The 15,316-nt window shown below is 41.5% G+C and overlaps 1 protein-coding gene across 1 annotated transcript; it reads right to left on the bottom strand.

Annotated features, from left to right (window-relative positions):
- Positions 1 to 1,823: 1,823 nt before the first annotated feature.
- On the bottom strand, positions 1,824 to 11,828 carry LOC138959239 (probable flavin-containing monoamine oxidase A). Its single transcript, XM_070330641.1, has 11 exons — positions 11,347 to 11,828; positions 9,935 to 10,022; positions 9,045 to 9,219; positions 8,507 to 8,621; positions 7,638 to 7,795; positions 6,104 to 6,193; positions 5,682 to 5,769; positions 5,413 to 5,513; positions 4,854 to 5,033; positions 4,388 to 4,575; positions 1,824 to 3,276 (listed from the first exon to the last, which is right to left on the bottom strand). Exons 1-11 carry the CDS (start codon positions 11,462 to 11,464, stop codon positions 2,952 to 2,954), a joined length of 1,626 nt encoding a protein of 541 aa, XP_070186742.1. The 5' UTR covers positions 11,465 to 11,828; the 3' UTR covers positions 1,824 to 2,951.
- Between the last annotated feature and the right edge of the window lie 3,488 nt (positions 11,829 to 15,316).

Genomic DNA, 15,316 nt, shown 5'->3' with positions numbered 1-15,316 from the left:
TGACGCCACACGGAGGAAGGGAGATAATCGCGGCTGAAAACACTGGAGAAGATAAGGAAGAGTTACTGGTAGTGGATCCCGACAACAACAAAAAAAAACACCCAAAAAATCGGTACAGCTGAGAGCACGTGTTGAAATATCTCATCGATGAGGTTGTGTCCGGGGTGTAGCTGAATACGGTGTCCAAATTTGAAAAAGATCCACCGAGAACTTTGGCCGTGCATCGCGAACAGACAGACAGACAGACAGACAGACAGACAGACACTAGTCGTATATATATATATAGATTTTGGTTTGTTTATGTAGTTGTAATTTTGCCTTTGTTTCGTATTCTTTTCTTTGCTTGCTCTCGTCCTCTGTTTGTTTGTTGTTTTGGTTTGCTTTGTTAGTTTCTGCAACTCATCTATATATGTTTGGTCATTTGTACTTTTACATTTTGTTTGTTTGTTTGTTTGCTTAACGCCCAGCCGACCACGAAGGGCCATATCAGGGCCGTGCTGCTTTGACATATACCGTGCGCCACACACAAGACAGAAGTCGCAGCACAGGCTTCATGTCTCACCCAGTCACATTATTCTGACACTGGACCAACCAGTCCTAGCACTAACCCCATAATGCCAGACGCCAGGCGGAGCAGCCACTAGATTGCCAATTTTAAGGTCTTAGGTATGACCCGGCCGGGGTTCGAACCCACGACCTCCCGATCACGGGGCGGACGCCTTACCACTAGGCCAACGTACCGTGCCGGTGTACTTTTACATGGTAAAGTGTATTTTTACACACACACAAAGTGTTGTTCCCTACAGGAAATCTGATATTTTTTGGATGGAACATTTTATACATGGCTGCAATCTACTGGCCGTATAAAATTTCATCTCACACGGCATCACTGCAGAGCGCCTAGAACTGTACCCACGGAATATGCGCGATATAAGCCTCATTGATTGATTGATTGATATCTTGTATATATTTAGACTATCAAATAACCAAAGGGAAGTAATCGCTTTTTATGCATACGACATGTATAATAGAGTAAGCGAGAGTTGTACGGAACCTTTTCTCCTGGCACCTGAGCGACTTTCATCCTCAAAAAAGGATGATCACCGCAAGCTCATATGCTCATCATTGTGTTTGAGATTATATTTAGATTGATAAACAGGAAGGGTCCCTGCCTGACTGCAGGTCACCTAAAATCAGTCCTGGTTAGTCAAATTAGTCACACGATGCATCACAAGGATAATAGAAACATACACTGCATTGAAACTGAAGTATTCAGGCAGACTTTAAGTAAGAGATTTTTCCGATCTCCCAGGTCAACTTAAATGCAGCCCAGCTAGTGCCTTATCCCCCTTCATGTGTACACACAAACACAAGACGAAGTGCGCATGAAAAAGATCCTGTAATCCATGCTAGAGTTCGGTTGGTTACATGAAAATACCCAGCATGCTTCCCCAGAAATCTGAATGGCGGGGTTAAAACGGTCATGCACGTACAAATCCACTCATGCAAAAACATGAGTAAAGGTGGAAGTTTCAGCCCATAAACTAGGAAGAAGAAGAAACATGGTTTATAGCGTGGGAGTGTTTTGTGAGAACACTTCAGCAATTAATATTCATGAGGTCAGGTGAGGGATTGGCTGCATCCAGGTCCCTATGCAGTTCTTCCATATTAGTTGCAGGATCGCTTCAAATCTTATTTTGGTTGAATGTAGCAGTCAATAAAACCGTTACTTCTAATATGGTGACAGACAGACACACACACACACACACACGGACACACACACACACCCTGCATATACATGAAATACTGGTAATGACTGAGCATTGGACATCTTCACCACTTTATTGTGAAATCATGATCTTATCAAGCGCAGCCTGTGAACAAAATCTGTTGTTTGTTTCAAGTTAAGTACCTGCTAAGAGTAAAAAATCATGAAATGCTTGACTGTATCAAAATCAACATGACATATATTCCATGAAGAAGGGAGAAGGTTCAGGTAAACTCTGAAAATATTGCATTATTTCTCAATCAAATCATTTTAATTCAAACATCAAGTCTAATTTGGAAAAGTAAATTACAAAAGCAGTACCCTATGTAACCCAGGAAGTGGAACTGAAGCATGCAATTAACCAATTTTATCACAAAATCACAATACCTCATGTAAGCCGGGTTCAACACAGTTAAAATCAATGTTTAGCCCATTCAAGTTGGAAACAAAACCGGACTACCAGCACAGAATCACAAGGTACATGTAGTATGGAATGTGTTCTCCCATAAACATCTATAGCAGCCATTGTAGGTGTCCCTTATAATCTAAAAATTAAGGGGACACACAATTTACCATACTTGCATAGTTGGAGATTTATGTAAAGGTGTCAGGTCTAGTGACTCATTCACAAGGAAAGCCTAATATATATCTGGGTCTTTCAGCTTGCATGTCATGCTTTATGCCCCATAACCGACGTATATATCTACACATGATTTAACCTGAACTTGAAGATTGCATTGCTCTGCTATTACACGGTGTCAGTCTGCAACCTTGCATTAATTCTTAATGCACATGCTAATCAAACTCAGAATCAGCATATACTGAACAAGATTTTGATCATAAATTTTTATCAACAGATCACATGAATTGTTTTCTTAAATGCAAAATGCCTGTATCAATCCAAAATCAAATACATGTGTGGCAAATCAAGTAAGTTCAGGCCAAACCGTTGACTTTACAAATGTGGAAATTACTGCACAACATAAATAAACACACTACTGTACAAACATTGTGGAAATCATGCCAACAGTTAACACTAGTAGTTACCGAATCCAGTCTGTTCCAACAGAAACACCTAGATCGGCATCACAACTTACAACCTGAGCTCTTCTTGACATGTTTCCCATGATACCTGACTTGTATAAACGTCTCTGTGCACTGGCCAAAAGAGCCATCATAATTCTCAAAACCTAGGCAAGAATTTGGTGAACCTAGTCCTCCTTGCACAATACAACAAAGCAGCCAGAGCACAAAAGCCGAAGGTCCAGCGAATGAAGGTAACACTACGGTAAGCCTTGCGTGGCTGTAGAAGCCAGCGTGGTTTGCTGAGACCTTGTGCTGGCTTTGTGGCGTGTCGGGATCCCTCCAGGGCGCAGTAGTCTTCACTAGTGAGTGACTGTGGCCTCAGGATTTCCAGTATCTCTGCCGCGGCTCTCAGACCAGCCTGCACCGCACCACTCATGTAGCCACACCATACTGTAGCTGTTTCTGTCCCAGCAAAATGCAATCTGCACAAACAAGGGATGCTTTAAGTTCAATATGCACAGTGAACTTTGAGATGTAGGGGGTAGTTTGCCTTCACATGCAGAATAATAACCTGCTTACATTGACCACAAGTTAAGAATATGATAGAAGAATACTCTATAAATACAGTGCTACACGACCAGTAGTTATTCAGGTTGAACACTGATAAAATAACAATTCAAAATTCAAGCTTCTATGTTGTAGAATGCCTTAAATTGTACACTCTCTTCTTTGTTCTGTGTACAAAGAGAAACTTAAAACTCCCACAACCAGAAACCGTAATCTTTCTCCTAACACAACAACTTCCATTATTTGACATAGCTGGCAAACGTTTTGGTGAAAGGAAACACGTCAGATCACTACAATATCCCGCCAATGCACAAACTACAGAGCTGAGGTTGAAGCACTGATCCACGCAGCCAATAACATCAGCAGCAAGGTCAACCCCGACACTCAAGTTGTCTTCCTGACTAATGCCCTGACTGTGCTGCAAGCAGTCAACAACAACAAACTGCCTCAGCTTGCAACAACACTTCACAACATCAAGTGTCTGAAGATAGTACTGCAGTGGGTCCCCTCACACTGTGGGATAGAAGGGAACAAACAGGCGGACAGAATGGCCAAACTAGGTGCAGAGGACGAGCAAGAAGAAAACGCAGTAAGCTCTACAGAGATGAAAACCATCATAAAATCTCTGCTTAAGACCCCCCTGATGCTCGACAACTACCAGCAACTGTCAAGGCCTGAACAGTTAGTAATCTTCCGCCTGAGAACAGGGCACAACAGACTGGAACAACACCTGCACAAGAAAATGCGAGCCGTGCCCTCCCCCATGTGTCCCTGTGGAGAGGCCAAACAGGATGCAGCCTTCATCCTTCAGGACTGCAGGAATCTCCTGCCCCTGAGGAGAGAGATTTGGACCAGGCCGACGACCCTCCACGAGAAGCTGCATGGACCAGTGGAGGCTCTATATAAGACCACCAGCATCACATCCAAAGCAGGACTCCAAGTGTAAAGGCGATCGACAAGAAGAAGACTACAATATCCAACCTGTAAAATGGGCAATGGTCAACAGAACAACAAGCAATCACACACCTTTCAAAAGGCTGCCTGATGGCTTTAGCAAAGCAAGGCATGGTTCCAGGCGGCATGGTACAGACGGGTCCTCCAACGGAGTAAGGTTCCTGGGTCCAGTCCTTCTCCACGTAGTCCAGGCATCTGTAGACATCTTTGCCAAAGTAGTCTTCAAGCTGGTCCAGCACCGCTCTTCTTCTTGCCTCCGCCTGACAATCAACACATGCGCTTTCACAAGTCTATTCTGATGTAAAAAAAACCTTCCTACCTTCAACTTCTACCACAGGGGAACCCCTATTTTCGACCCACAGACAAAGAAAAACACAGAGTATTTTGGACTTTTTAAAAAACGTCAAATAGAGTACTTTCTAATATTAATACAGGTTACAACAAAATATTTTACAAAGAACATTTTCAATAGTGCAAGGTACTTATTAAACTTGAAAACAGATTCAACACAATGGAGAAACAACAAAACAATGCTCACCGACTGCATTGCCCATTCCACTTTGATGTCGCCGCCAATGAAGCCGAGCAGAGCAGGGCTTCCATTGTGAAGACAGGCATCATACACAATGCACAGAGGTCCTGCTGAGCAGTTGGGAACAGCTGTCATTCCTCCATTGGTCACCACCTCCCCAGAGTAGCCTGCTGTACGCCAAAATGCCTTGTGGGTAGAGGTAAAGATGGTTGGACAGATTAACAATATGCTATTATCACAGACAGGCATAAATATCTTTCTTTGAGCCTGTTGGGTCAAAATGTAGATTCTTTACTTCAGCACCTGTCATTTAGTTTTATCTCATCTTAATTTAAGAACAAAATCTCATCTGAAATAACTTAATCAGGAGCTTTTCTTTTTCTTTAACAGATATCTTCATATAGACTGTGATGGATAGCGCGCAGCCAGCAAGCCGGTCAGACAGACCGACAGAGAGCGAAGGAGCCAGAGACGCACAAAAACACTGGCACTGTGACTAATTAGAACGATCATGCACATTAGAAAAAACAAAACCATCAGTCAGTGGTGCGTAATATATTCTCACCTCCTGGAATGTCAGGATTATTTTTACATAGCTTCCAAGGACCATGGTTCTGCAAAGTTGTTGCTTGGTCTCTGGCAAAGGTGGGTTGAACTGGATCTTTTCTGAACATCAAAAACAAAATCCACTGAGAGAAAAAATTACAGCCATTCATGTGATGAATTAAAATCAACAACATCAGTAAGAAGATGTGATGCAACTGTACCTGTACATTTAACTGACCCTAAAAAAATAAGCCAATTAGATGTTCTGAGAAAGAGGCAGTAACTTACCCATAAGAGGAGGCGGTAAAGCCAAAACAGCAAAACTAGCAGTGTAACTCTGCCCGGTTGTTGTTGTCACTTTCACTACTTTGCTGTCCTGCACATGCAGACACAAACAAACAAACGACATAAGACACTCCCTTGTCCATAACACCATTAGCTGTTCTGTCTTCCTTTCTGGTCTTGTTTCAACCTCTTTTTTTTCTCTGTGACTTTGTGTAGCTCTTGTTTTGTCTGTTCTGTTTTCTCTGTATTTCCTGCCATTTTATTCCAAATTCTTCTTTCCCTCATTTATGACAGAAGAGGGATAAAGTCCCATAACTTTTTATAGTGCAATCATTTGACTTATTCAAAAATAGTGAATTAATTTTGCTGTAAAAAAATCGTTCACAAGCAGACAATGTCTCTTTAAGTACTGACACACTACACACCTGCTCTATGGCTGACACGGGTTCCCCAAGACGCACATTTTCCGCGCCAATACTTTTTGCCAACAGTTTTGATACCTGTTGTGCTCCTCCCTGAAACAAACACAATGCTCTGTCTCAGATTCACATTTCCTTTTGAATTTTTCCTTACATTCAGTATGCTCAAAACAGTTTACGGTAAAATTGTCATGTTTCAGTGAAGTAGAGAGGGTTGAGAAAGATGAAGGCGGGATTTGTTTGTTCGTTCATGGGCTGAAACTCCCACGGCTTTTACGTGTATGACCGTTTTTACCCCGCCATTTAGGCAGCCATACCCCGCTTTCAGAGGAAGCATGCTGGATATTTTCGTGTTTCTATAACCCACCGAACTCTGACATGGATTACAGGATCTTTTTCGTGCGCACTTGGTCTTGTGCTTGCGTGTACACACGGGGGTGTTCGGACACCGAGGAGAGTCTGCACACAAAGTTGACTCTGAGAAATAAATCTCTCGCCGAACGTGGGGACGAACTCACGCTGACAGCGGCCAACTGAATACAAATCCAGCGCGCTACCGACTGAGCTACATCCCCGCCCAAGAAGGCGGGATAGGGTTGGGTGCGGTTTGAATGGGTCGGCTTCATGGAGAGGGTGAGGGGATACCGTTTAATTGGTGTTGTTGGGTTAGAGGTTGGGGTAAGGAAAATGAATGTAACCTCCTGTGTGAAGCGGTGTAGCTTAATCATCCCTAAAAAGAAAACAAAAGACTAAATTACATCATCTTGCAAAAAGTAAAATGTATCAACATTCTAACTGAGATATATATATACCTTCCTTCTCGTGAAAACCATCCTGTAAAACACTATAGATCTGTCCATGCTTTTACATAGTGTAAGAACATCCTACCACTTGGAGACATAGTGTAAGAACATCCTACCACTTGGAGACATAGTGTAAGAACATCCTACCATTTGGAGACATAGTGTAAGAACATCCTACCACTTGGAGACATAGTGTAAGAACATCCTACCACTTGGAGACATAGTGTAAGAACATCCTACCACTTGGAGACATAGTGTAAGAACAACCTACCACTTGGAGACATAGTGTAAGAACATCCTACCACTTGGAGACATAGTGTAAGAACATCCTACCACTTGGAGACATAGTGTAAGAACACCACTTGGAGACATAGTGTAATAACATCCTACCACTTGGAGACATAGTGTAAGAACATCCTACCACTTGGAGACATAGTGTAAGAACATCCTACCACTTGGAGACATACTGAAAGACTACAATATGTCTGGTTTATGTACAGAGTGGACATTGTTTTGATGAATTAATTTTGTAATGGACACCTATGCAAATATGCAAACAACCCCCCCTCCCTAACGCCCTCCCTTCTGAGACCCCGTTTTCTCAGATTTTCTGTTCATTACCTCTGTGAATTTACCTCCATTTTGAAAGACTTCCTCCTTTATAAGACTTGATTTTCTCAGATATTTGGAGGTCTTAAAATGGGGGGAGGGGGGGCTCCACTGTACTTGTAATTTACCTTGATGGTGCCTTCTTGGGCTGTAAACTCCTTTGCCTCGCAGATCTTGAGGATGCCATCTGCAGCACTGCAGTACATCAGCCAGAACAGAAAGGAGACCTGAGAAGACTCCTTACCAAAAATGGTTCGGTTCGCCACCAGGATAGAATCAATAGCTCCTGCAAGATTCAAAACAAAGTCCCTTCAATATTATCTGTCATAATCCACTTTGTTTTATGGATGTAGTTCATCCTAATCAGTACATGTACTAAGATACTGACTCTGAATGCATACAATTGTATCAAGAAGTCTTGAGGCAAATGCTCAAAAGCTCAAGCAACTGTTAACATTTCTTAACATACTGTCTCTCACAGCACTTCTCTTTACCTGCCTTGGCCTTTACTTTCTGCCACCTTGCAAGTTGCACATGCTGTATTAACGTGCTGTATTAACATGCTGTATTAACATGCTGTATTAACATGCTGTATTAACATGCTAATTCGTCGCGATATAACCTTCGTGGTTGAAAACGACGTTAAACACCAAATAAAGAAAGAAAGAAACATGCTAATACACGTAACACACAAAATCAACCTTTTCTTGCCAAAATATTGAATAGTGGGTAGAGATCAGATGTACACCCTCTTTTAACACAAGGGTCACACTCATTGCAAAACTTTTGCATAAATATTGTGTTTTCAGGCGACTTTCACATATTAGCTATATCGCTGCACTAAATACATCTTGTTTTGTTTCAACCTGTCTATGCAAATTATTCAAAGTGAACTCGAACCCTGTAAATACAAATCTTCATCTCTTTTTTCAATTGAGATATTCACCCTAAGAATAAGATATCAATCCCATGCCAGCGTTGCAAAGAGATTAATTACCTTGTGTATAGCACTGTTTCTGGATAAAATGTTCAAGGGTGATGGTGTCCCACTCTTCGGCCATGGGACAGGCATATGGATCAGCAGGGTTCACCAACTTCCGTAAGTTTTCTACCTATGAAGACCAAACTTACAGTTGTTAAACTCTACTGTTTTAATTCACACACACACATACACAAACACACACAATCAACACACAACCCCCCCCCCCACCCCCCCAAAAAAATAAATAAATAAATAAAACTCCAGATCTTGCTCAACATTCACTGCTTTTGGTGTTGTTGTTTTTTTACACAGGAAGGAGTTCTGGTTTGGGCAAGCTTTTCTTCCTATTTTGCTTCAAACCTGGCATTTCGAACGATCTCATTTAATGAGTGCCATCAATCAACCGATCATCATCCTCTACTTCAAAACTCAGAAAAACAAACTGTCAGATCCAAACAAATACTATTGCTACAGTACAACCAAATTAGCACCAACCACATACACAACCAGCAAAGCAGCTACACAAACCTCTTGCATGTCAAAATGTGCTCACTTTGTTAATACAGCGATGGAGGTCAATAAGGGCAAAGACGGAGAGTGAGGGCAAGTCTCCGGAGTATGTGGAGATCTCTGGACCTGCCAGCTGCTGGACCTTCTTGCCCTCTGTGTACTGGGGGTGTGTCTCCAGACCCAGTTCCAACAGCAAGGCCATGATGTGAGGCTGGCATCTAAACATCATCATCATCATCATCATCACTCAGTCATATCATCATGGTACCCTACTTAATTGGTGTTTCTAAAACACTTGTCTGATTGTTCATGTAGACGCCTTTGCACACACATATATACACACATACACACACACACACACACACACACACACGCACTCACAGAACCGTTTTCAGAAAAAAAACCGGAACTCGTACCATCACATGTAAAACACCTGTCTTGTTTGTTGACATACACAAAATATGAGTAGTTTTTTGTTGTTAACCTTCACCGGATCACGCTTTGGACTACACAGATGTGGGTCTTGTACAACAAATACTTCAAAAAGAAGGATTCAACATAAAAAGTATAGGTCGTACACGACCCACGCACTTCGAATAGGGGTACATTTTTTAACGCCTCTTTGCAGAGTTTGGGCCATACGTACATGACCCACGCCATGTGAATATAGATAAACATTGTAAATTCCTTCTCTAATTCGATATGGGTGGCGCACAACCCACATCAATCCAGACTGTCCAGTTCAAATTAGTTATTGTTTATTTTCAAAGATAATCCTTCACAAAGCGGTTGATGGTGTTTGAGGATTACATGAAGTCTCAATTAAAAACTCCCAAAAGTTTCAGAGATACAGACACTTTTGTGAGGCTCTGAGTCGTCCACGACACAGGAAGCCAGTGGAGGTTAAGAGAAATGCTTTATAAAATAAATCACCTTCCCACCCATTGTCCACCAACATCCCATTGTTCTTTTCCTCCTCGAGCCTTCAACGCTACGGTCTGCGTGCGGCCTCCAACTCTGTCTGAAACAGGGAAAAATTAGAAATTTACTGACAGTGACAAAGAATGAATGAAAAAACAGATGTTTTAGTGTCATAATTATAGCTGCACCAGCTGTTTCAAAAAGGCTGTGGCTACATCCACGGGTCCGTGCCTCGAGTCCCCCATGCTAAATCCACGTCACTGACAAGGGACGCTACTCTTGCCCAATATTTTCCTGCTTTCGGTTCGGCACTTTTAACAGACATGACTAGGACGTCAGCTGTAAAATATCAATGTCATAATTCCATGGTTAGACTTTATGAGCAGTATACAGCGTTCTCTGTGGTGACATTGCAACATTGCAGCCCCCCCCCCCTCCCCCCTCTTAATACGAACCTCACCTGAACTTGCATGTTTATTCGGGATTTGCACTTTCCTAGTTTGCGGTGATTTTTGATGCAGTGTGAAGCATGTGTCGATTGTTCAAATGTTTAAGTGAATGTTGTCAACGTGTGGACTAAAGCTACCAACCGGAAGATGAAGAATGATGTATTGGTCTTCTCTATTCGCTAGATTTGTGCTGAGGGGCTGAACTCCGTAAGTCACAACTGTCCACAGTACTCCCATGATTTTGAATTCACCATTTTTTGCTCTCTTAAAATCTAAGAAGATCAAGCGGTCGTTCAGCAATGAGTTTGTGAATTCAGTTACTTCTCTTTATTGTTACAAGACCCAACACAGGGTCTGTTATTTTATGAAAACAAATTGCAACACAAATTGATTCTTCCTCCTCCTCCATCTCAACAATATGGCGCCAAGAGTCCCGAGTGCCAACGCGAGGCTTCGACTGCCGAGTGATTCCGAACGACTCCGAGATTCCGCGGAAATGACGTCACTGACGTGGATATAGCATGGGGGACTAGAGGCACGGACCCGTGGATATAGTCACTACCTTTCAAAAAAGATGAAATCCATGCATGCACTAACTGAGTAATTATCAGAAAATTTAGTGTACTTCTGGGCAAATATATATGCGCAGGATGTTGGGCATCATTTCCCTCCATAAATTGTCCGTGTTTTAACTTCAATCTAGGCTTGGCTCTTTCTGGGTACAAAGAAGTCAACACTTGTGTGTGTGTGTGTGTGTGTTTGTGTGAGTATAGTGCAACTCTTGCTTTATGCATTTACAATGATCTCATTTCGGGTAAGCTGCTAAACACAGAAGAGGCAATGGTCAGGAAAGCGACACAGTACAGATAAAACGTTGCAGGCCAGCGTAACGATGTGCAGTGCAGTTATCAGCAGTATACCTGCACTATCACAGTATCAGCGATAGTTTTCACTACGGTCATACAAGATACATACCTTTCGCTTCAAGAACAAGAATTCGAAGATTTTTGTCTCGTTTCTTCAGGTGATAAGCTGTAGTGAGACCCGATATGCCTCCTCCAATCACTACAACATCATACGACGTTTCTGCCATCCCTGTCAGTGTGATTCAGCATCAATAAAGTATCAAAGATGTATTTTATTCTGCTTTTCTGTCGAGCTTTGTACTTGTTAGCAGGAAGGAAGGGGGATAACTCTCAAATTTGTTTTGTTGCGACCCATCTCGTCATCGGCGCTTTTCCGGAAATGACCTGCGCTTTGTTAGAATTCCAACAATGGCCGCCATTGTAGGAATTCCAACTTTGCGCTACGCGATTCTAGAAATGTACCGCGCGCATAGTGAGAATTCTGCTCTTTCTTAGAATGCGATGTAAAATGATACAAGTCATGATGGCCCATGATGATCCTTGTGTTTTAAAGTGATCAATGCTTAGTCTTGAAAAGGCAGATGCATTGTATAACGCACCAAACGGGCCGAATTACAAAAAGCAAAAACACTTTTGATAACGTCGGCGGGCTGTAACAACACAGTTCAACGACCCATCCCACTCAACCAAAACGCACCAACTTTACGTAATTTTTAACGTTTCAGATTTTACATTTTACAACAACGGCAAAACACAACAAGAGTGTTCCGATATAACTTTTCACTGGTAACTATCGATTGTAATAATTTTTTTACTCAGTCTTAACTGATTATATTATATTAAACTCACACAGTCTCTCTGGGCTGCAGAAACAGCATTACGTCCCTTTACTGAGTAGGCTCTTGTCATTGTATGGTAATCTAGGCTCGTGAAACGTAATGTGCAAGTCAGTCTGTGCGCTGTTGGGCGCAAAGTAAGAATCCGGGGCAGAATTGGAATAATCGGGATTTCCCGAAACCTCATTTGATTTCCAACAAAGCGCCGCATTTCCGGAAATGAGCTGCCTCGTTCTAGAAATGGCAACCCTTCGACTGGCACAAAAAAAGTATACCCTTTTCACAGGTCATGAATAAGGTATATGAAAAAGCAAGGTCTTATACAGGGGAAGTCTTGAATTGGGGGGGGGGGGGGGGGGGGGGGGGGGGGAGGGGGGGGGGGTACACTGTGTAACAATTCTCTCAGTGACACTCAGCGCATGCAGCTAGCTAGTTGCTGCTGTCTCCATCTATTTTGAACACAATGATTATTTTTCTCAGAGTAGAGTGTTAGTTTGTAAGTTACAACAGGCTGAAATCATCTTTAATTTGAATCAACATTTTGCAACAATCTATCACATCAATATAGCACCGCCCTGATATGGCCCTTCGTGGTCGGCTGGGCGTTAAGCAAACAAACAAACAAAATCAATATAGCGCACAGACTTGCACATCACGTTTTAAGAGCCTAGATTACTATGCAGTGACAAGAGCCTACTCAGTAAAGGGACGTAATGCTGTATCTGCAGCCCAGAGAGACTGTGTGAGTTTAATATATAATCAGTTAAGACTGAGTAAAAATTTTTTAAAATCGATAGTTACCAGTGAAAAGTAACTTGTATCGGAACACTCTTGTTGTGTTTTGGTTGTTGTAAAATGTAAGATCTGAAACGTTAAAAATTACGTAAAATTGGTGCGTTTTGGTCGAGTGGGATGGGTCGTTGAACTGTGTTGTTACAGCCCGCCGAAGTTATCAAAAGCGTTTTTGCTTTTCGTAATTCGGTTGGTTTGGTGCGTTATAAAAGGCATCTGCTTTTTCAAGACTAAGCATTGATCACTTTAAAACACAAGGATCATCATAGGCCATCATGACTTGTATCATTTTACATCGCATTCTAAGAAAGAGCAGAATTCTCACTATGCGCGCGCTATATTTCTAGAATCGCGTAGCACAAAGCTGGAATTCCTACAATGGCGGCCATTGTTGGAATTCCAACAAAGCGCAGGTCATTTCCGGAAAAGCGCCGATGACGAGATGGGTCGCAACAAAAACATGCGCTATATTGATGTGATTGATTGTTGCAAAATGTTGATTCAAATTAAAGATGATTTCAGCCTGTTGTAACAAACTAACACTCTACTCTGAGAAAAAAAATCATTGCGTTCAAAATAGATCGAGACAGCAGCAACTAGCTAGCTGCATGCGCTGAGTGTCACTGAGAGAAGTGTTACACAGTGTACCCCCCCCCCCCCCCCCCCCCCAAATTCAAGACTTCCCCTGTACAGTATAGACCGGATGTATAAAACACCGGATGTATGAAAGTCTGGATGTATGAAAGGGGTAGGCAGGGTCCCGGCAGAAGCTACTCTTTGTTATTACTTAGAATGTTCCGGTTGTATGAAAATCGGATGTATAAAAGTCCGGTTGTATGAAAGCAAATATCTGGTCCCGAGCAGCACAAATGCGTTGTTGCAAGACCGGTTGTAAGAAAACGAAAGTAGACCCAAGTCACCAAAGTTCGTCAAATTCGTCACGAAGACCCATAAAAGCCCAGAAGGCATTTTTGTTACATTTATAACCAGAGACATTGGTCATGGATGTGAATCAGTTGTTATCTTTTTATGTTTTTTTTTATGTTGTTGTATTTTATGTTGTTGTATTTTATGTTGTTGTATTTAATGTTGTTGTTTTTATGTTCTTGTTGTTGTTTTTATATTTAGTCAAGTTTTGACTAAATATTTTAACATCGAGGGGGAATCGAAACGAGGGTCATGGTGTATGTGCGTGTGTGTGTGTGTGTGTCTGTGTGTGTGTGTGTGTGTGTGTGTGTGTAGAGCGATTCAGACTAAACTACTGGACCGATCTTTATGAAATTTGACATGAGAGTTCCTGGGTATGAAATCCCCGAACGTGTTTTTCATTTTTTTGATAAATGTCTTTGATGACGTCATATCCGGCTTTTCGTGAAAGTTGAGGCGGCACTGTCACGCCCTCATTTTTCAACCAAATTGGTTGAAATTTTGGTCAAGTAATCTTCGACGAAGCCCGGACTTCGGTATTGCATTTCAGCTTGGTGGCTTAAAAATTAATTAATGACTTTGGTCATTAAAAATCTGAAAATTGTAAAAAAAAATAAAAATTTATAAAACGATCCAAATTTACGTTTATCTTATTCTCCATCATTTGCTGATTCCAAAAACATATAAATATGTTATATTTGGATTAAAAACAAGCTCTGAAAATTAAATATATAAAAATTATTATCAAAATTAAATTGTCCAAATCAATTTAAAAACACTTTCATCTTATTCCGTGTCGGTTCCTGATTCCAAAAACATATAGATATGATATGTTTGGATTAAAAACACGCTCAGAAAGTTAAAACAAAGAGAGGTACAGAAAAGCGTGCTATCCTTCTTGGCGCAACTACTACCCCGCTCTTCTTGTCAATTTCACTGCCTTTGCCATGAGCGGTGGACTGACGATGCTACGAGTATACGGTCTTGCTGAAAAATGGCATTGCGTTCAGTTTCATTCTGTGAGTTCGACAGCTACTTGACTAAATATTGTATTTTCGCCTTACGCGACTTGTTATGTTGTTGTTGTTGTTGTTGATTTTATCCATTAAACTGATTTTATGTTTAACTCCATTAATAATCTGTTTTGTTTGTCTATTCAGTCATTTTAGCCTGTTATAAATTTGTCATGACTGAAGAGCCATAATAGCCCAGGAAGGCATTTTTTTGTACAATTAGAACCAGAGGCATTGGTCGTGGGTGTGACTCAGTTTTTTTTATGTTGTTGTTGTTGTTTTAATCCATTAAACTGGTTTTAAGTTTAACTCACTTTTTTGTATTCAGTGCGCGCGCGTGTGTGTGTGTGTTATAAATGTGTGCGTTTTGGAGAGAGAGAGAGAGAGAGAGAGAGAGAGAGAGAGAGAGAGAGAGAGAGAGGGAGAGAGAGAGAGAACTCAGAAAATGTTATTTGCTACGCCAACGGTCATTACAAAGCTTCCACGACCAAAAACATTGTCAAAAGCGCAA

Source organism: Littorina saxatilis, linkage group LG2 (genome assembly GCF_037325665.1).
Source record: "Littorina saxatilis isolate snail1 linkage group LG2, US_GU_Lsax_2.0, whole genome shotgun sequence".
NCBI classification, from domain to species: Eukaryota; Metazoa; Mollusca; class Gastropoda; order Littorinimorpha; family Littorinidae; genus Littorina; species Littorina saxatilis.
The sequence above is the reverse complement of the archived record's forward strand: the minus strand, read 5'-3'. Positions and strand labels throughout refer to the sequence as shown.

What these genes read in the sequence shown, in the direction of transcription:
- LOC138959239 (XM_070330641.1), bottom strand. Translation starts at nt 11,464, where the DNA reads ATGGCAGAAACGTCGTATGATGTTGTAGTGATTGGAGGAGGCATATCG. An exon ending in TGGAATGGGCAATGCAGTCG is followed by an intron (nt 4,576 to 4,853) that starts GTGAGCATTGTT and finishes GTTGATTGTCAG; the next exon opens with GCGGAGGCAAGAAGAAGAGC. An exon ending in ATCAGGCAGCCTTTTGAAAG is followed by an intron (nt 3,277 to 4,387) that starts GTGTGTGATTGC and finishes TTGTTTGTGCAG; the next exon opens with ATTGCATTTTGCTGGGACAG.